The sequence below is a fragment of the Ranitomeya variabilis genome, chromosome 4, assembly GCF_051348905.1.
Source record: "Ranitomeya variabilis isolate aRanVar5 chromosome 4, aRanVar5.hap1, whole genome shotgun sequence".
Classification (NCBI taxonomy): domain Eukaryota; kingdom Metazoa; phylum Chordata; class Amphibia; order Anura; family Dendrobatidae; genus Ranitomeya; species Ranitomeya variabilis.
Window position 1 is genome coordinate 725,642,656 of NC_135235.1, and position 22,288 is coordinate 725,664,943.

Below are 22,288 nucleotides of genomic sequence, written 5' to 3' on the forward strand. Positions count from 1 at the left end.
TTTAGAGCAACAACTGACTAGCCTCATGACAGTACAGGAGTTGGACTCTTATAAAATTCGTTTGGATGAAAATCTGTTTAAATTCCGTAGTGACATTGAGAAGACCAAGAAATCTAAATGGTTTCGTGATATGGAGGACTATAGATCGGGTTGAGTGTTTTCTTGGCATGCTGGTGCACAATCATCCTTTAATAGGAGATTTAGATTTCAACAATCAAGGAGGAGGAAAAGACCATATGATAAAGATGAACAGAAGTTTGGTTTTACCACGGCAGATTCTGATTCTACTGACGACTAATTTGGGAGCTGCATCTTCTTCCTCTAGTTTTTTAGGAAACAAGAAAACAGGTATTTCAGCAACAAAAGAAGGACCAGGAGAGGCGGTAGGAAGCACAAGATATGGAGGCACGAATCGGGAACGGAGGAAGGTCCACAAGTCACCAATGAGGACTCGGAATATGGACGAACGGCGGAAAGCGAACTGAACCGCAATGATTTGGTGGTAAATATATCATCAGTGGAGCTGTCGGAAATTGATTATGCTGTGTTATCCAAAGGGCTTACATTCTGCTCGAGAAATTGTCCTGATTGGTTTTAGATAGAATGTGACATATATGCCTTCTTTAGACGATTGCGACTTGCTGTATTTTTTTCAGAAAAACAGATTGTTGAAGGTTATGATAGGGTTGATATGGATAGTTTTACCCTGAAAGGGGCGGGCCTACTTAATAAGAGTTCTTTTCAACCCCCTGTTAAAAAACATTTCGTTGAGTCTTACATTGAGTTGGTGGAAAGAGATATGAAAGTGCTAAAGGATAGATTCCGGAATACAGGTTTCAACAATCTTTCTAGGATTGAGAGACAGTCGCTTGATAGATTGGCAGATAATGCTGAACTTACGATTAAACCGGCCGATAAAGGCGGTGCGGTTGTGATTATGGACACTGTAAAATATGAGGCAGAAATCTTTGGACAACTGGCTGACACTGCTGTGTATATGAAATTGACAAGTAATCCAACTGCTCGGTTTCAGAGGGAGTTACAGCTCCTGATCGAGGACTCCTTGACTAATGGACTCATCGATCAGAAGCTGTCAGAATTTATTTTTGTGGATGCACCTATTACTCCAGTTCTGTATACTTTGCCGAAGATCCACAAGAATCTATATAGCCCCCCAGGGTGACCTATTGTGTCGGGGAGAGGCTCTATGTGTCATAAAATAGCGATCTTTCTTGATAAAATTTTACGTCGCTTTGCTACATCTGCCCGGTCTTATACCCTGTGGATATCAGGGTGGGTAGTTCTACCATCTTGGTATCCTTTGATGTTGTTTCCCTTTATACCTCAATCGAACACGAGAAGGGATTGCATGCCGTCGATGTGGCGCTATCAGGCTCTGACGTGGCCCCAGCATGTGCACAGTTGGTCCTCACCCTGCTGGGGTTCATCCTCAGGAGGAATTTTTTCCTCTTTGGGGATGATTTTTACCTACAGCTAAGGGGTAGGGTACCGCCATGGGGTCCAATGTGGCCCCCACTTATGCCAACATCTACATGGCGGTACTTGAGGACCAATCTGTTTATTCTTCCACCTTCTGGTGCCATGTCCGGGCCTGGTGGCGCTACATCGACGACATTTTCTGTATATGGGACGGAACCCAGAGTGATCTTTTCGATTTCCTTTCTGAATTGAATAATATACATCCACAGTTGAAATTCACTGTCACACATTCCATGGACAGGATACAATTCCTTGATACCATGGTTTATAAGCAGGATGATAGATTGTGTACAGATTTATTTACAAAGGTGACCGATAGAAATAGTCTTCTGGAGTATGGTAGTTATCATCCAAGGAGGATGATGGACTCGCTTCCTTGGAGTCAGCTGCTACGGGTACGACGGATTGTCTCTGATGAAAATTTGTGTGATGTCAGGCTAGACGAAATGTGCAATAAATTTATTTCGAGGGGTTACCCTAGAAAGAGGGTTATGAGCCAGAAAAATCAAGTGACTAAATTAACGGATGGGGAACTACAAACTCAGAGAAATAGGGTTAAAGAAAGACGTGTCCCTTTTGTCTCTACATATTGTCCAGCGAGTAGTGGAATTGCGAACATTTTGAATAAACATTGGGGTTTTTTGAACAAGAGTTTGCCGCAAATTCAGGATTTTCACTCACGTCTAGTGTTGAGCATTCCGATACCGCAAGTATCGGGTATCGGCCGATACTTCCGGGTATCGGAATTCCGATACCGAGATCCGATACTTTTGTGGTATCGGGTATCGGTATCGAAACAACATTAATGTAATAATGTGTAAAAGAAAGAATTAAAATAAAAAATATTGCTATACTCACCTCTCCGACGCAGCCTGGACCTCAGCGAGGGAACCGGCAGCGTTGTTTGCTTAAAATTTGCGCGTTTATTTCCTTACTTGAAGTCCCGGCTTGTGATTGGTCGCGTGCCGCCCATGTGGCCGCGACGCGACCAATCACAGCAAGCCGTGACGTAATTTTAGGTCCTTCAGGATTTTAAAATTACGTTCTGGCTTGTGATTGGTCGCGTCGCGGTCACATGGGCGACGCGACCAATCACAAGCCGTGACGTCACGGGAGGCCGGACACGCGCGCATTTTAAAATGCGCGCTTGTCCTGCCTCCCGTGACGTCCCGGCTTGTGATTGGTCGCGTCGCCCATGTGGCCGCGACGCGACCACTCACAGCAAGCCGTGACGTAATTTTAGGTCCTTCAGTATTTTAAAATTACGTTCTGGCTTGTGATTGGTCGCGACGCGATGCGACCAATCACAAGCCGTGACGTCACGGGAGGCAGGACAAGCGCGCATTTTAAAATGCGCGCGTGTCCAGCCTCCCGTGACGTCACGGCTTGTGATTGGTCGCGTCGCCCATGTGACCGCGTCGCGACCAATCACAAGCCAGAACGTAATTTTAAAATCCTGAAGGACCTAAAATTACGTCACGGCTTGCTGTGATTGGTCGCGTCGCGGCCACATGGGCGGCACGCGACCAATCACAAGCCGGGACTTCAAGTAAGGAAATAAACGCGCGAATTTTAAGCAAACAACGCTGCCGGTTCCCTCGCTGAGGTCCAGGCTGCGTCGGAGAGGTGAGTATAGCAATATTTTTTATTTTAATTCTTTATTTTACACATTAATATGGTTCCCAGGGCCTGAAGGAGAGTTTCCTCTCCTTCAGACCCTGGGAACCATCAGGAATACCGTCCGATACATGAGTCCCATTGACTTGTATTGGTATCGGGTATCGGTATCGGATTAGATCCGATACTTTGCCGGTATCGGCCGATACTTTCCGATACCGATACTTTCAAGTATCGGACGGTATCGCTCAACACTACTCACGTCCTATTTTGTCTTATAGGAGGGGGCGTAACCTGAAGGATAAACTGGTAAGGTCGGATGTGGGCACAAAGAAGGTTGTCCTCCAGCGGACTCTTTGTCCACCTAGGATGGGCAACTTTCCTTGTCTCAATTGTGCGTGCTGTAGTAATATGTTAAAGGGGATAGTTTTTATCACCCTCAGACCGGAAAAAAATTCTTGATAAGAGAACGCTATACATGCTCTTCGAGTTTCGTTATCTATGTGACAGTATGTCCCTGTGGACTTATGTATGTAGGGGAAACTTCTATGGAGATCAGAGCACGTATAAGCAAACATAAGAGCACCATCAGGACCAAATTGCTTGAACTACCAGTCCCTAAACATTTTGATGCATGCAGACACTCTGTCAATCAACTCAGATTTAGAGTGATCGATGGGGTCCCTGTATTGAGAAGGGGAGGTAATAGGGTACAGCAATTGAAACAAAAAAGGTTGAGATGGATATCTATATTGGAAACTTTGCAACCGAAAGGGTTAAATATTGAATATAATCTACAATTATGTATCTCCTGACTCTTCTGAATATAGATGGCGTTTGATTCCGTATAATTGTTTTTAAGTGTCTTAAATTAATACTTTTTCTTTTTTTCTTCTTTTTTCTTTTTCTTTTACAGTGCACTTTGGATTTGTCATCCAGGGAGATTTAGAAGTCATTGGATTGATTTCTTTACATATTTGGAGTTGCTACCATTTCCCTTCTTCTTCCCCCTGTGTGCCAAATCGTGTGCACAGGTTAAGCTTATATGTTTGTATACCCATAGATACGTTAGTTGCCATGGAGTTGGCTGAGCCTCGGTCCTCTATGCGGGCGTGGGTTTGCTGTGTCATGTGATGGGGGGTGTGGTCGGGGTGATGCTCTGCCTTGGCTCCTCCCTTTCTTTCACGTGGTCACATCGGGGCCTTACGCTGCTGTGAGTGACCAACGGCCCTGCTCGGCTGGCGCGTGCGTTGTGGGTTGCGTCTGTGCTGCGGTCATGTGACCGCTTGCATGTGACGTGCCCTGCGCGTGTTTTCGGTCGGTCTTGGGCTGGCTTCTGTGGATTTATGTTGTTAGACCTGGGTTGATTGGCCGTTGTCGGCTGAAGCACAGACAAGAAGATCTTTGCTGATTGGAGGAGATGACCACTATTGACGACAGAATGGTTCATTGGTGGAGGGTTACCATGGCAATCAGATGATTGCGGTAGGATTACAGCACTCCCTGTGTTTTGTATATGATTTGGGGTATTATGTGAATGTGGCACTTTTATATTGTACATATTTTAAGATGAAATGGTGTGATCTATGTATTTTTTATTTTTCGACATTATAAAATAAAGGCCGCCCCTTGCTGGTGATTGGTGCTGGTTTTGGCTCCACACTATTTAAGGTGGCCATGTAGACTATGTTTGTATGCTTGACAAAGGCCATGTGGCCGAAACGTTGTATTATATGATGGCAGAATAAAGACTTTTTCCTGATACATCTTTCACCTGGAACGGATGCGGCTTCTTTTTCTACAGAGGGGAGATATGTGTCACTGCGCTTAACGGCGTCAGTGATGTGAAACCAGAGCATTGTTCTCCAGCACACTACGTGTTGTGAGGGTTAAGTTGCATAAACAGGGCTGGTTTTTGTGGACCTTCACAGAGCGGGTGGGAAAAGGTCCACTTTATCTCCCCTGGCAGACCTGCCAGGACCTGCATGAGGACATGATCATGTGATCAATCACATGATGGGGAAGTTACAGGCTTGGGGTGAAATAACCGAGCTCTACAGGCAGTCTGGGCTCAGCTGGAGAGAGGACTCCAGAGGCTTTGTGGCTCATCGAGTACAGACTGAACCTGTCCTGCTCCAGAGCGGGGGGCCACACGCAACATATGGACTGTGCTGCAGCATCTTATTTTATTTTATCGTTTCGTTCTTATTTTAGCCGAGAAGGCTGAGTTTGTTTTCCCCACAAGTTGGTTTATGCTGCCTTACAATACATCAACGATGATTTAAAGAGACGGTGTTCCCATTTTTCCTACCTCAGTGTGCCACGACGTGAGTGAACTACCACAACATCATAAAACCTCTTTCACACGTTCATGTCTCCGGTATGTGAGATGACAGTTTTCACACGTACCGGAGACACGTACACATGTACACCCATTCAAATGAATGGGTCTGTGCACGTCAGTGTGTTTCCATGGACCGTGTGTCCCGCACGTAGTCATGTCCGTTTTTTACCGTCAGCACGGACGGCAAAACGTACTGCACACGTGCACATGGAGAACATACATTGATGTCCTCCGTGCGACACGCATCAGAGAAGAAGAGCTACAGTAAGCGCTGTTTCCCGGCGGCAGGTGCTGAAGACGGCTCTCATCATTCTCCCCTGCTCTGCTGGCGGTGTCGGCGCTGCTAATAACAGTGACAGCAGGAGCGGATGATCAGGGTATTCATCACCCGCCGCCTGCAATATATCAAAATAAATGAATGAAAACCCCGGTGTGGGTTCCCTCTATTTTCTTGAACCAACCAGGAAAACCTCACAGCTGGGGGCTGCAACCCTCAGCTGTCAGCTTCAGCAAGGTTGGCTATCAAGAATAGAGGGGTATTTTTTTTAAATTATTTAAATCTATAATTTAAAAAAATGGTGTGGGGTCCCCCCCATTTTTGACAACCAGCCTTGCTAAAGCTCACAGCTTGGGGCTGGTTTTCTCAGGCTAGTAAGGGGTCATGGATATTGACCCCCTCCAGCCTAAAAACAGCAGCCTGCAGCTGCCTAGAAAAGGTGAATCTATTAGCTGTGTCAATTTTGGCGCTTTGCCTGACTCTTCCCCCTTGCCCTGTAGCAGTGGCAAGTGGGGTTAATATTTGAGGGGTTCATTTCATCTTTGTATTGTCAGGTGACATCAAGCCCACAGCATAGTAATTGAGAAGTGTCTTAGACATCTCTCCATTACTAATCCTATAGTTATATGGTAGATAAAGACACAGCCAGGATAAAGTCATTTAATTAAAAAAAATGATAGACTCCTTTACTATTCTCAATTAAACCATACTTACGACCTCGCCTAATTCCACCGAAGCCCTCGATCTCCTGTAATAAAAATAAAATAACAAAACAATATACCATAACGGTCTGTCATTCTGTTCCACGCCGTAATCCATGTCTGGGGGATAATTAGTTTTCAACCTTGACAGTGCCAAGATGCGACCGTCCAGGCTGAGAAGCACTGGTGAATGAGCTGATGAAAGCGCAGCATCATTTATCATCGGTGACATCATCGAGGCCGGGCTGAACTGCGGTGACCTCAGTACCGTGGGAAAATGCTAGTGATGATATCACCGCTTGTCACTGAGGCTGCGCTCGCAGCAGCTCATTCACCAGTGGTTTTCAGCCTGGACGGTCGCTTCTTAGCACCGTCCAGCTTGCAAACTATTTAGCCCCCAGACATCGATAACAGCGTGGCACAGAACGAGGGACAGGTATGGTATATTGTTGTTTTTTTATTTTACTTTTATTATAGATCGAGGGCTTCGGTGGAATTAGACGATGCAGTAACTATGGTTTAATTGAGATTAATAAAGGAGGGGGCGTGTCCTAGCTGGCCATGTGAGCGGACGCATAGAAGAGCTCTCCCGCTGCTAAAGGGCTAATTATCCTGTGCAGACGCTGCTGACCGGACTTTTCTGCCACATACCGGCTGGCTGAGGGTCAGGGGAGCATAGCGGTGCTGAGCGGTGGACCCGGCATTGGAGGCAATGACCAGGAGGCAGTAGAAGGACGCGGGTGCTGGCGATGCAGGAGCCAGCCAAGATGGCACCGATGCCAGAGAAGATGCTGACAATGAGAACGCCGCGTGTCAGAGGTGTATGGAGGTGGCGAAGCTTCAGCAGTATGCCAGAGTGGATGCTGCGGAGGGGGCAGAGAAAGGAACCGGAGCTGGAGCGGGTATGGAGGAGGATGCGATCCTGGCTGCAAAGCATGAGGTACAGAAGGGGAGGGAGAAAAGCAGCATGGCGGGGGCAAAAGGGGGACCTGAAGATTTGATACAGGAAGATGAGCCGACCCTCAGGGATGTTTTTGCGTTGGTCTCCTCATGCATGAGAGATTAATAAAGGAATCTGTGTCATTTTTCAATTAAAGGATTTTATTCTAGCTGTGTCTTTATTTACATACTGTACTGTATAGGATTAGTAATGGATAGGTGTCTTATAGACACTTCTCCATTACTAAGCCATGGGCTTGATGTCACCTGACAATATAAAGGTGACATCAACCCCACAAATATTAACCCCAATTGCCACCGCTACACGGCAAGTGGGAAGACCCGGGCAAAGCACCAGAATTGGCGCATCTAATAGATACGCCTTTTCTGGGCAGCTGTGGCCTGCTGTTTTTAGGCTGGAGGGGGGCCAAAAGCAATTACCCCTTACCAGTATATGAATACCAGCCCCAAGCTGTGAGCTTTAGCTAGGTAGGTTGCCAAAGATGCGAGGTACCCCATGCCGTTTTTTACAATTATTTATTAAAGTATTTTAAAACAAACATAGCATGGGGACCCCAGTGTGAGGATATGGCTGCTTACTGAAGACTATAGGACAAATGGACATATAGCGGAGTCCACAGCTCTAAGACATAAAGATTTTTTCCAGCACGGAGCACTGGTGACATCAATATCATTGTACTTTAATAGCTAATTTGCTTGATGTGTTTTATTAGTGATTTTCTTGCTGTTTTATTAGTGATTTTCTTGCTCAGCAGTTCATGCTCAGGAATCAATGTGGGCCAACTAAAAGTTGGGAGACAGTGGGCATCGCCTGGTATGGAGCCAGTGGAACTACCGATCTCAGATTGGAAACTTGTGGACTGAGGACATTGTATGTTGGCCATCTACCTAGATTTGTTGTACAACCATGGATGTATGGAATAAAAAAATTGTTGCATCGTTAACCTGCCTAGGTGATTTTTATAACCCACAACCTCAGATCTTCACACCCTCTATTCTTGATAGCCAGCCTTGCTGAAGCTGACAGCTGAGGGTTGCAGCCCCCAGCTGTGAGTTTTGCCTGGTTGGTTCAAGAAAATAGGCGGGAACCCACACCGGGATTTAATTAATTTATTTAATTATATCGCAAGTGGCGGCTGAGGAATACCCCGATCATCCGCTCCTGCTGTCACTGTTATTAGCGGCAGCAAGAGTCGGATGATGGGAGTAAGAGTCCCAAAAGCCCCCACCTGCTGTCATCGTTCAGACTTTAATATAACTCATCATTCTCTTCTGCTCCTGACGATCGACGGCAGACCAGGGGAGAACGATGAGAGCCGTCTTCAGCACCCGCCACTGAGGAAACAGTGCTTACAGTAGTGCTTCTTCCCAGGCGGCCGTCTGTGTGGTACTGAGGCGGTACCCGGTTGCCACACGTGTGCCGCAAGTATTACAGACACGGACACATATCTCCGGTATTGGTTTTTCCGGGATCGGAAATAATCGGAAGTGTGAAAGTCGCCTAAGGGAGATCTCATGACACCTTCTCTCCATCTACCTGATGATCCTGAGGAACATTGGAATCTTCTTGTTTACAGTCCTGTGGAAGAAGAGGACGGGGACTTCTCTCTGGTGTTGTCTTCGTACTGGATAGATCTGGAGGAAACACATACAGGGAATGAATTAATTCTTTACATACAGATAATTATAGGCCGTGTGTATTTAGTCCTGTCTATTACCTGGTGATGTGAGGGGCTGGGGAACCTCCGTCATGACGTCCTTGTACAGATCTTTGTGTCCTTCTAAATACTCCCACTCCTCCATGTAGAAATAGACGGAGACATCCTGACACCTTATAGGAACCTGACACATACAATGATACCGTCATCCCCCCGATCCCTTCATAGCGTTACTGTATAATGTCCCAACATTCCCAGCAGTGTCACCTCTCCAGACAGCAGCTCAATCATCTTGTAGATGAGTTCTAGGATCTTCTGGTCATTGTTGTCCTCATGAATCAGGGGGTGAGGTGGAGGCCCCGTGATTGGGCTCAGGGGTCTTCCCCATCCCTCAGACACCGGGTCCTGACAGCACTCACTAGAGGTCTTCTTCACTACTGTGTAATCCTGGTTATGGAGAGACACATTAATAAATCTCACTACAGACATTTCCAGAGTCCTCACCTCTCCATTTCTGTCCATCTGTTATTCCCATAGATAAAAATGATGTAATGTCACGTCATCAGAATCTCTCACCTCTCCAGTAAGCCGGAAGAGGATCTCTAGGGTGAGGTGTATTATCCTCTCCACCATCTTGTCTCTGTCCATATCCATCCTTAATGGGTAATTCAGAAAAATTCTCTTATATAGAAGATCTTCACTGAGAGGATCCGATATTGTAGAGACCTGAATGAGAAGAAGATGAGCCGATGTAACATCATAAAATCCTGTGTAATAATACAATTACTGGAGATAATAAGGGAAACATATGAGGAGATTTATTATTTTACAGTATTTAGTTTTCTTCTTTACATCTACTAATAAAACCTATATATTTTAGGCCACAGACAACAAGCAGTTTGTTCCTCGGAGTCGGCAGCTGAATACGTTCCTCATAGACTCATCTTCCATAACGCTAATTCTCGTCTCATTTACCGACCCTGGAATCGGCATTAGCAATACTGCAGGAAATATTCATTACACGTGACAGGAGAAATAACGACTTCATGATGAGGACGACATCTTCATCTTCTATTACAGCTCTAGAAACAGATTTGTCCAGAGTCGGTCACTGACTCCATCCCCACCGGCCGTCTATATGGAGGTTTCCCGTCTTCCCCGCACTGTAATCTTCTATCACGTTAGATCTCAGCTCTGATTCACACACAGAAGTTTGAGGCTGAAATTCCGTAGTGACATTGAGAAGACCAAGAAATCTAAATGGTTTCGTGATATGGAGGACTATAGATCGGGTTGAGTGTTTTCTTGGCATGCTGGTGCACAATCATCCTTTAATAGGAGATTTAGATTTCAACAATCAAGGAGGAGGAAAAGACCATATGATAAAGATGAACAGAAGTTTGGTTTTACCACGGCAGATTCTGATTCTACTGACGATTCTAATTTGGGAGCTGCATCTTCTTCCTCTAGTTTTTTAGGAACCAAGAAAACAGGTATTTCAGCAACAAAAGAAGGACCAGGAGAGGCGGTAGGAAGCACAAGAGATGGAGGAACAAATCGGGAACGGAGGAAGGTCCACAAGCCACCAATAAGGACTCGGAATATGGACGAACGGCGGAAAGCGAACTGAACCGCAATGATTTGGTGGTAAATATATCATCAGTGGAGCTGTCGGAAATTGATTATGCTGTGTTATCTAAAGGGCTTACATTCTGCCCGAGAAATTGTCCTGATTGGTTTTAGATAGAATGTGACTTATATGCCTTCTTTAGACGATTGCGACTTGCTGTATTTTTTTCAGAAAAAACAGATTGTTGAAGGTTATGATAGGGTTGATATGGATAGTTTTACCCTGAAAGGGGCGGGCCTATTTAATAAGAGTTCTTTTCAACCCCCTGTTAAAAATCATTTCGTTGAGTCTTACATTGAGTTGGTGGAAAGAGATATGAAAGTGCTGAAGGATAGATTCCGGAATACAGGTTTCAACAATCTTTCTAGGATTGAGAGACAGTCGCTTGATAGATTGGCAGATAATGCTGAACTTACGATTAAACCGGCCGATAAAGGCGGTGCGGTTGTGATTATGGACACTGTAAAATATGAGGCAGAAATCTTTGGACAACTGGCTGACACTGCTGTGTATATGAAATTGACAAGTAATCCAACTGCTCGGTTTCAGAGGGAGTTACAGCTCCTGATCGAGGACTCCTTGACTAATGGACTCATCGATCAGAAGCTGTCAGAATTTATTTTTGTGGATGCACCTATTACTCCAGTTCTGTATACTTTGCCGAAGATCCACAAGAATCTATATAGCCCCCCAGGGCGACCTATTGTGTCGGGGAGAGGCTCTATGTGTCATAAAATAGCGATCTTTCTTGATAAAATTTTACGTCGCTTTGCTACATCTGCCCGGTCTTATACCCTGTGGATATCAGGGTGGGTAGTTCTACCATCTTGGTATCCTTTGATGTTGTTTCCCTTTATACCTCAATCGAACACGAGAAGGGATTGCATGCCGTCGATGTGGCGCTATCAGGCTCTGACGTGGCCCCAGCATGTGCACAGTTGGTCCTCACCCTGCTGGGGTTTATCCTCAGGAGGAATTTTTTCCTCTTTGGGGATGATTTTTACCTACAGCTAAGGGGTAGGGTACCGCCATGGGGTCCAATGTGGCCCCCACTTATGCCAACATCTACATGGCGGTACTTGAGGACCAATCTATGTGCTCTTCTACCTTCTGGTGCCATGTCCGGGCCTGGTGGCGCTACATCGACGACATTTTCTGTATATGGGAAGGAACCCAGAGTGATCTTTTCGATTTCCTTTCTGAATTGAATAATATACATCCACAGTTGAAATTCACTGTCACACATTCCATGGACAGGATACAATTCCTTGATATCATGGTTTATAAGCAGGATGATAGATTGTGTACAGATTTATTTACAAAGGTGACCGATAGAAATAGTCTTCTGGAGTATGGTAGTTATCATCCAAGTGTCAGGGTGAAAATATTTATCTTTATACACTTTTTGTACTTTCAGAATCTTATGCTGTGAAACAATAAGTTTTCCCCTATGCTTGCTGATGCAAATAGAATTGTATTTAAAATGGCTGCTAGTATTCACCTATGCCCTACTTTCGTTTCTGAGAAGCTAAGTATCGTTTCTACTGAAATCGAAACTTGAGAAATGTGAAGAGAGGAGGATCCACCAGATGACGTCAGGACTAATCAGAAAGACCGAATACTAGACATATACTGCTTAAACCCCGCCTACTGCATTCCTTTCCCTAATACACAATATAGTATTGCGTATCCGGAAATAAAGGTTCAGTTGCTGTGATCGTTGCTGATACTTGTAGAAGCACGAGCATGCACTGAGATTGAACCAGCTCTTTGTCTGACTCATTCTTACCCGGTACCAATGCTCATAGACTAATTTGGAATGACTGGTGAAGGAAGGGTATTGTCGTGACGACCCCGACAATTTGGCGCCCAACGTGGGGCGGGGACAGCGATCCGAGACCCGCTGGATCCATCCCTGGACGTCCGAGAACGACACCTGTAGTGGCTGACCTCGAGGACTGATCACCCTCCAAACACGGTAAGTGGCGATCATATACTCTGTATGTGTCACACTTGCTAGTGTCTCAGCCGTTATTGGTTTGTCTGTGGTCGCCTTGGGTCTGAGGGGTGACCGGTCAAGTGGTGAGACCGAGCGCGATCCCGTGCCACGCTCCGAACCAGCAACTGAGAGACGTTGCATTCTGCGCGTCCTCGTGTACACAACACCTCCTCCACCGGTCATTGTACTCCATTCAACCACCCTACCCGTGACTATTATCTAGTAGTGAAGTAGAGTGAAAGGTTGAGAAAGTTGTACATTGGGGGACGGTTTAGAGAAAGGGATAGGAGACGCAGCCTCTGTGATATTGTACAGATAGGTAACTAAGACGTCCCGAGAGGGGACCACCTGTACAGATAGGTAATTAAGATGTCCCGAGAGGGGACCACCTGTATTTCAGTGGAGGGCTCTCATTAGGAGACCGCCTCCCAACGGTTTAGAATATCGTGACAGGATAGTCCGTAAGCACTGGTGTTCAGGTTAGGGACAGGAAATATTGAGCGCGAGGCTCTTTTTTCCTAGTACGATGAACGCGAGGTTCCGTGCTTTAGGACACAGTGTTGATATAGTTATCAGCGGCCTGCTGCAGCAGGGCGTAGTATTCTGTGAGTCATGTTGCGTCTCTTAAAGCAGAAGAAGTCTGTGCCCCACAAGTTAAATGAGGATGCTGTGGAAGTCAAGACAATAGTAGAGTCATGGGAGGGAAAGAAGGCAGTCAGGAATGTTGGCAGGTTGTACAAGCATGTAGGATTGCCCTCGTCAGGGAGATTACAGCCGTCTACATGGCACAATCTCATAGAAAACAAAAGGGGCATGTTGAAAGATAAAGGATTGTTAGAACAAGCGCAAGCTCATTTACGAGTTGCGCGAGGCTTAAAGAAGAGGATGGAAAGAGGTTGATGGAGAAGGAGAATCAGTTTCCGTGGAAGGAAAAGAAGACTATGAATTTGTGTGATGAATCTGATATTGTTAGCCCAAAGGCGGGGAAATAAATCTGTCAGGAATGCAGGAAAAATATTCTCAATTATTGGTTTTTCTAAGGTGTTCTGGTATGTGAATTGTGTGATGAAGGTTTTGTAGAAAGAAATTAAGTCTGAGAACTGCTGTATTCCGTTTCTGTGTTTGTCTCTAAGATACCAGATGGGAGGGGTCGAACAGCTGCGCTGTTGTTTTCTTCTTTCTGTGCTGAGGAATGCTGCGATTTTCTTATCTCTGTGTCTCTGGTGTGGAGGGGGCGCGAAACTGCGTTCTGTTTCTCTGTATTTTCTTGGTGTAGTACGTGCTGGTAAATCTGTGTTTTGTTTAAAGCGACAATATTGTTTTGAAGTCCAAAGAAATATTATAAGTTTAAATTGGAAATTGAAAATGAAATATAGTGCCTAGTTTTAGAAGGAAACTTGTAAGTGATTGTTTGGTTATCAGTGTGATTGAAAGATTGGTAAAAGATTCTTCTGTTTTAAGTTGAGTGGTTGATATATAGCAAATTGAGGATCAATAGAGGATGTGAATTCTGATTGTTTTTGCTACGTTGAAAAAGGAAAGTTGTCTATTACTATGACAAAAAAACTGGATGTTTTGTGGTACTAGAAGGGACTGAGAAAGTGACTGAGATTAATGTGTCAGGAAAGCAAACAATTAAAAATTTGGGACAGGGGTGTCTCCCTGCTAGATAATATGGTCCCTCCCCAGGAAATTAAGCCTCTACTCCCGACTGTAAGCCCTATGCCCCTTAACCCCAAGGCACCAATATATCCTGGACTGCCGAGAAGTTCTATGGGCGTCTTATGGTAGTATTTAAAGATCTGGGATTCTCATTGTAACGAAAAGCCCATAAACACCTTTTTGTAGTAGTTTTAATGTCTGGCCTTAAATCTGAATTGAAAGAGGCAATAATGTCAGTCAGATCCGATATTGAGACTTCCAGTCCGGATGATGCATTAAAAATAGTAAAGAGATTTTAAAAGAACTTAGCCCATTCTGCATCAGCAGCGAAATTCAAAGGTTAAACCAGTAGCCGCAGTGAATTCTGCTCTAATCCCAGCCCCCACCGCAGCTACAAGATACAAGGACACAGCTCCGTTCCTTATCAGTGGTTCATGTAACAGACTCAAGCTCCAGGCCTCCTCCCTACCTTACACAAATCCTGTCTCATACTCTAATATCCCTTTTAACCCTGTCTGGGAATCTCACTCCCCAGTCCCGCCATGTCAATTCTCAGACCAAGAGCTTGTTTTAATCGGTGTAGATAGCAGACCCCCGGCCCTGAAAGGCCCTTAGACCTCCTCTTCGCGTGAAACCTTCACACCTACAAGGCCAGACTCTCCAAGAACCTGAAGTTTTGTTCCCCTGTCATTCACGCTACTACATCACACCTCAGGGCTACCAGGTTCTTTTCTCAGTGGGGTATGGGGACATAATTACCCACCAGGTGGGAGCCATAGTGAACCCAGCCAACTCTACCCTGTCACATAGAGGTGGTTTGGCCCAACAGATAGCCAAAAATGGAGGCCCAGTCATAGCCCAAGAGTGTCAGGCCTACCTTGCCGTTTATGGCCCCTTGCAGCCAGGAGACGCTATGTCCACACAAGGAGGGAATTTGCCCTGTGATATAGTGTCACACGCCGCAGGCCCCGTATATGATTACAAGACACCCGAGCACTGCCGTACAGTATTACAGACTACCTTGCAGACAGTGCTCACCTATGCAGGACACGCAACGGGTGTGCTGACTCAGCTTCATGGAGACAAACAGAGACCTGTTGCTTATTACAGCGGCCGCCTGGATACGGTGTCAAAGGGAAGTCCCTCTTGTGTTCAGGCCGTGTTGTCTGTCCAGCTGTTGCTACACAAGTCTTCAGAGATTGTTTTGGATCACCCACTGATGGTCCACACCCCACATGATGTACATAGTATCCTTAACCAAGTACAACCTAGCCACCTGTCCATGGCCAGACAGCTGCGACTTCAGTGTGCTATTCTCATGCCTACTAATGTGACTTTGAAAAGGTGCACTGTCCTAAACCCCGCTACTCTTCTTCTAGTTCCTATGGATCCAAATGGGGGAGGGGTAGGTGACATGGAAAAGGACACTCTTTTTCTTTCTAGAATGGATCCAGAGGAACAAGATCAGGTTTCCAAACCACATGATTGTCTAGAATTGATGTCTCAGGAAAGGGCTGGTCTCCCTACTGACTCTAGTGTGCCCATACCTAATGCTGATTTTGAGCTTTTTGTAGATGGATCCCGTCACCAGGATGACCAAGGACGCTTCTGTACCAGATATGCTGTGGTCTCAGAACATGAGGTAATCAAGGCAGAGTCAATACCAGCTCATATGTCTGCACAAGAAGCAGAGCTCAAGGCGCTCATAGAAGCGTGCAAACTAGCAGAAGGTAAGACTGTAAATATCTACACTGATTCCAGGTATGCCTTTGGCATTGCACACGATTATGGGCCTATCTGGAGAGCCAGGGCTTTCCTGACAGCAAATGGCCACCCCATTAAACATGCTGAGGCAGTCCAGCAACTTATGAATGCACTACAGATTCCCACCCAAGCAGGTATCATAAAGGTAAAGGCACATACCAAAGGCACTGATGGACGGACAAAGGGTAACGCACTGGCAGACCAGGCTGCCAAGAAAGCAACAAGCACTCCTGTAGCCTCTAAAGTACATCACCTAGACACCCCACCATCTCCACTTGTGTCGAAAGACATCTTAGCCCGGTTACAAGAACAGGCAAGTAAGGAGGAGAAAAATAGGTGGCAAAAGATAGGGGCTTGCTCTGATACCATCACTGGGTTATGGGGGAGGGGTGAAAAGGTCTGCCTACCACAGGTACTGTACCCAATGATGGCACAGGTTCTGCACGGGAATGTGCACCATTCGAAGACGGCCATGTGTGACACCCTACAGAAACAATGGATTGCCCCCGGGTTTTCCACCTGTGCAGAAAGGCAGGTACAGAGCTGCATGATATGTGCCACACATAATCAGGGTAGGACAGTGAAAACTCCATCCAAACACACTCCCCGGCCCCTTTACCCATTCCAGAGACTGCAGATTGATTATATTCAGTTGCCTAGGGTAGGGACGTATAAGTATGTGTTGGTCTGCATTGATTTATTTTCAGGTTGGCCAGAAGCCTACCCAGTTGCCAAAGCTACGGCTAAGACAACGGCGAAGAAACTGATGGCTGAGATCATATGCAGGTATGGAATTCCTGAAGTCATTGAAAGCGATCGGGGTTCCCATTTTACTGGAGAGATCATGTCAGAGGTAATGGCAGCACTGGGGGTAAGTCAAGCATTGCATACTCCATACCATCCACAGAGCAGTGGAAAAGTGGAGAGACTAAATGGAACTCTTAAGCTTAAAATGCAGAAGGCAATGGCAGAGACTGGTAAACCATGGACAGAATGCCTTCCTCTAGCTTTGTTTTCAGTAAGATATACCCCAAACAGGAAGACAGGACTGTCACCGTATGAGATTCTATTTGGCAGGGGCCCCAATCTTGGATGTTTCTTTCCACAACAGTTGCAGCTCAAGTACCAGGATTTGACTAGCTATGTGCAGGCCTTACATGGACACCTTGTTAAAGTGCATTTAACTGTCTTCAGTTCTCTTCCAGACCCACATAAGGTTCCTGGACATTATCCCTTGGAGCCAGGAGACTGGGTAGTGATAAAGCGGCACTTCCGGAAGAGCCTGGAACCAAGATTTGACGGACCATACCAAGTGCTCCTGACCACAGCCACAGCTGTCAAGCTCGAAGGAAAACCTAGCTGGATCCACGCCTCACACTGTAAAAGAAACCGAACCAGCGTTTAGTTATAGTAGTGATTGAAGGGAAATGCTTTGTGCAAAAAGAAAAAAAAGAGCATGAACCGCACATCCCAAAATCATACGTTGATCTAAAGCCGCTAGGCAAAAATTTAAATACTGAACATGAGGTTTTCAGTTTAACATTCTGATCAGACTGTATGAAGCCCACTGCCCCTTCACGGCAAACCTCGTAGTGGGTCCTAACGCCCTAACGTAGCGGAGCAGTGCGGCAACCACCGCCGCAGCGGCCATGCACCAGCAGGGCGGACGGCCTGTTGCCCCACAGCACCCATGCTGCGAGACTGAGCCCCCATGACTCCAGACCGCGCCGCCCCACCAGCACAAAGCCACAGCAACAATGGCCGCCACACAGCACCAGCACCAAAATGAAAAGGAGCATTTAATCTCACCTTCCTCCATCTCTTCAGTGAGAGCCAAAATGGGCTATGTTATGATCCCAGTGGCTGAGGATCACAGGAATACCTAGCTAAGTTACTGAACGTAGAACAAGCTCTTGGGAGGTGGTATCTGGGCTGACCGCAAACCTGATCCTAACCAAACACACTAAAGGTAGCCGGTGAACGTGCCTAAAATCCTAGACGTGACGACGCAGCCTGAGGAACTAGCTACCCCTAGAGAGAAAGCAAGACCTCACTTGCCTCAAGAGAAATAACCCCAAAGTTATAGGAAGCCCCCAACAAATAATAACGGTGAGGTAAGGGGAAAACACATACGTAGAAATGAAAACAGATTCAGCAAAATGAGGCCCGCTAATACTAGATAGCAGAAGACAGATAGTGAACTGTGCGGTCAGCAGAAAACCCTACAAAATATCCACACTGAGAATTCAAGAACCCCCACACCAACTAACGGTGTGAGGGGAGAAACTCAGCCCCCTAGAGCTACCAGCAAGCAAGGAAATCACATTTTAGCCAGCTGGACAAGAAACATATTGAACAATTATGATCAAAAATGAACAAACGGAAGCTTAGCTTCTCTTGAAGAGACTGGTAGCAAGTTAGTCAGAAGGAATCAGAATAGCACTGAATACATCGACAGCAGGCATGAACTGATAGTCCAGGTAAGCTAAATAGGAAACCAACCCACCTATAACGAGACAGCTGATGCCAGCCACAAACCTGCAGAAAGACAGCACTCACACAGTACCACTTGTGACCACAAGAGGGAGCCCAGAAATAGAGTTCACAACAGTACCCCCCCCCTTGATGAGGGGTCACAGAACCCTCATCAAGACCCTCAGGGCGATCAGGATGAGCCGCATGGAAGGCACGAACCAAATCGGCCGCATGAACATCAGAGGCGACAACCCAGGAATTATCCTCCTGACCATAGCCCTTCCACTTAACCAAATACTGAAGCCTCCGTCTAGAAATACGAGAATCCAAGATCTTCTCCACCACGTACTCCAATTCACCCTCAACCAGCACCGGAGCAGGAGGCTCAACAGAAGGAACCACAGGCACCACATACCTCCGCAACAAAGACCTATAGAACACATTATGAATGGCAAACGATGCTGGGAGGTCCAAACGAAAAGACACCGGATTAAGGATTTCCAAAATCTTATAAGGACCCATGAAGCGAGGCTTGAATTTAGGAGAGGAGACCTTCATAGGAACATACCGAGAAGACAGCCATACCAAATCCCCAACACGAAGTCGGGGACCCACACCGCGACGGCGGTTGGCAAAGCGCTGAGCCTTCTCCTGTGACAACTTCAAATTGTCCACCACATGGTTCCAAATCTGCTGCAACCTATCCACCACAGAATCCACCCCCGGACAGTCAGAAGGCTCAACCTGACCAGAGGAAAAACGAGGATGAAAACCAGAATTGCAGAAAAAGGGCGAAACCAAAGTAGCAGAACTAGCCCGATTATTAAGGGCAAACTCGGCCAATGGCAAAAAAGTCACCCAATCATCCTGATCAGCAGAAACAAAACATCTTAAATAAGTTTCCAACGTCTGATTAGTTCGCTTGGTTTGGCCATTCGTCTGAGGATGGAAGGCCGACGAAAAAGACAAATCAATGCCCATCTTAGCACAAAAAATCCGCCAAAATCTGGACACAAACTGGGATCCTCTGTCAGATACAATATTTTCAGGGATGCCGTGCAAGCGAACCACATTCTGAAAAAATAGAGGAACCAAATCGGAGGAGGAAGGCAACTTAGGCAAGGGCACCAAATGGACCATTTTGGAAAAACGATCACACACCACCCAGATGACAGACATTCTTTGAGATACTGGAAGATCCGAAATAAAATCCATGGAAATGTGCGTCCAAGGCCTCTTCGGGACAGGCAAAGGCAAAAGCAACCCGCTGGCACGAGAACAGCAAGGCTTAGCCCGAGCACAAATCCCACAGGACTGCACAAAGGAACACACATCCCGCGACAAGGAAGGCCACCAGAAGGACCTAGCCACCAAATCTCTGGTACCAAAAATCCCAGGATGACCTGCCAACACCGAAGAATGAACCTCGGAAATAACTCTGCTGGTCCATCTATCTGGGACAAGCAATCTCTCTGGTGGGCAACGGTCAGGTCTATCCGCCTGAAATTTCTGCAGCACTAGTCGCAAATCTGGGGAAATGGCAGACAAAATCACTCCCCCTTTGAGAATACCAGCCGGCTCTGAAACTCCCGGAGAGTCAGGCACGAAGCTCCTAGAAAGAGCATCAGCCTTCACGTTCTTCGAACCAGGCAGGTACGAGACCACAAAATCGAAACGGGAGAAAAACAACGACCAACGAGCCTGTCTAGGATTCAGGCGCTTGGCAGACTCGAGATAAATCAGATTTTTGTGATCAGTCAAGACGACCACACGATGCTTAGCTCCCTCGAGCCAATGTCGCCACTCTTCAAATGCCCACTTCATAGCCAACAACTCCCGATTAACAACATCATAATTCCGCTCGGCAGGCGAAAACTTTCTTGAAAAGAAGGCACAAGGCTTCATCACAGAGCCATCAGAGCCTCTCTGCGACAAAACAGCCCCTGCTCCAATCTCAGAAGCATCCACCTCGACCTGAAAAGGAAGAGAGGTATCAGGCTGACATAAGACTGGAGCTGAAGAAAACCGACGCTTCAGCTCCCGAAAGGCTTCCACGGCCGCAGGAGACCAATTAGTCACATCAGAACCCTTCTTGGTCAGATCCGTCAAGGGCTTAACCACGCCAGAAAAATTAGCGATGAAGCGACGGTAAAAATTAGCAAAACCCAAGAACTTCTGAAGACTCTTAACAGATGTAGGCTGAGTCCAGTCATGAATAGCCTGGACCTTGACTGGATCCATCTCAATAGTAGAAGGCGAAAAAATAAAACCCAAAAAGGAAACCTTCTGTACTCCGAAGAGACATTTTGAGCCCTTCACGAATAAAGCATTAGCACGCAGGACCTGAAACACCATCCTGACCTGCTTCACATGGGACTCCCAATCATCAGAAAAGACCAAAATGTCATCCAGATACACAATCATAAATTTATCCAGATATTCTCGGAATATGTCATGCATGAAGGACTGAAACACAGAAGGAGCATTAGAGAGTCCAAAAGGCATCACCAAGTACTCAAAATGGCCTTCGGGCGTATTAAATGCTATTTTCCATTCATCCCCCTGCTTAATACGCACAAGGTTATACGCACCACGAAAATCTATCTTGGTGAACCAACTGGACCCGTTAATCCGAGCAAACAGATCAGACAATAATGGCAGAGGATACTGAAATTTGACCGTGATTTTATTTATAAGACGATAATCTATACAAGGTCTCAGAGAACCATCCTTCTTGGCCACAAAAAAAAATCCTGCACCAAGAGGGGATGAGGATGGGCGAATATGTCCCTTCTCCAAAGACTCCTTTATGTAACTCCGCATCGCGGCATGTTCTGGTATAGACAAATTAAAAAGTCGTCCCTTAGGGAACTTACTACCAGGAATCAAATTTATAGCACAATCACAATCCCTATGAGGAGGCAGGGCACCGGATCTGGGCTCATTAAATACATCCTGGTAGTCCGACAAAAATTCAGGGACCTCAGAAGTAGAAGAAGCAATCGACACCAAAGGAGCATCGCCATGAATCCCATGACAACCCCAACTTGACACAGACATAGCTTTCCAATCCAAAACTGGATTATGGGCCTGCAGCCATGGCAGACCCAAAACGACAACATCATGCAAATTATGCAGCACAAGAAAGCGAATCACCTCCTGATGTACAGGAGTCATGCACATGGTCACTTGAGTCCAATACTGAGGCTTATTCTCAGCCAATGGTGTAGCATCAATTCCCCTCAGTGGAATAGGGAATTCCAAAGGCTCCAGGACAAAACCACAGCGCCTAGCAAACGACAAATCCATCAGATTCAGGGCAACACCTGAATCCACAAAAGCCATAACCGAATAAGATGACAAGGAACAAATTAAAGTAACAGACAAAATGAATTTAGGCTGTATAGTACCAATGGTGACAGGTTTAGCGATTTTTTTTAAGCGCTTAGAGCATGCTGAGATAACATGAGTAGAATCACCACAGTAAAAGCACAACCCATTTTGACGTCTATGACTTTGCCGCTCAATTCTAGTCAGAATTCTGTCACATTGCACTGACTCAGGTCTCTGTTCAGAAAACACCGCCAGAGGATGCGCAGATTTGCGCTCCCGCAAACGCCGATCGATCTGAATGGCCAAAGCCATTGAATCACTCAGACCTGTAGGCGTGGGAAACCCCACCATAACATTCTTAATGGCTT

At 46.0% G+C, this 22,288-nt stretch overlaps 1 protein-coding gene across 1 annotated transcript in view; it reads right to left on the reverse strand.

Annotated features, from left to right (window-relative positions):
* Positions 1-22,288, reverse strand: part of LOC143768245 (uncharacterized) — a 524,156-nt gene that overhangs the window by 34,457 nt on the left and 467,411 nt on the right. The window contains exons 4-7 of the mRNA XM_077256939.1: positions 9,634-9,783; positions 9,325-9,504; positions 9,118-9,241; positions 8,937-9,034 (exon numbers count right to left, since the gene is read on the reverse strand). Coding sequence (XP_077113054.1) covers positions 8,937-9,034; positions 9,118-9,241; positions 9,325-9,504; positions 9,634-9,783 — 552 coding nt within the window. The remainder of the gene's footprint in view (positions 1-8,936; positions 9,035-9,117; positions 9,242-9,324; positions 9,505-9,633; positions 9,784-22,288) is intronic.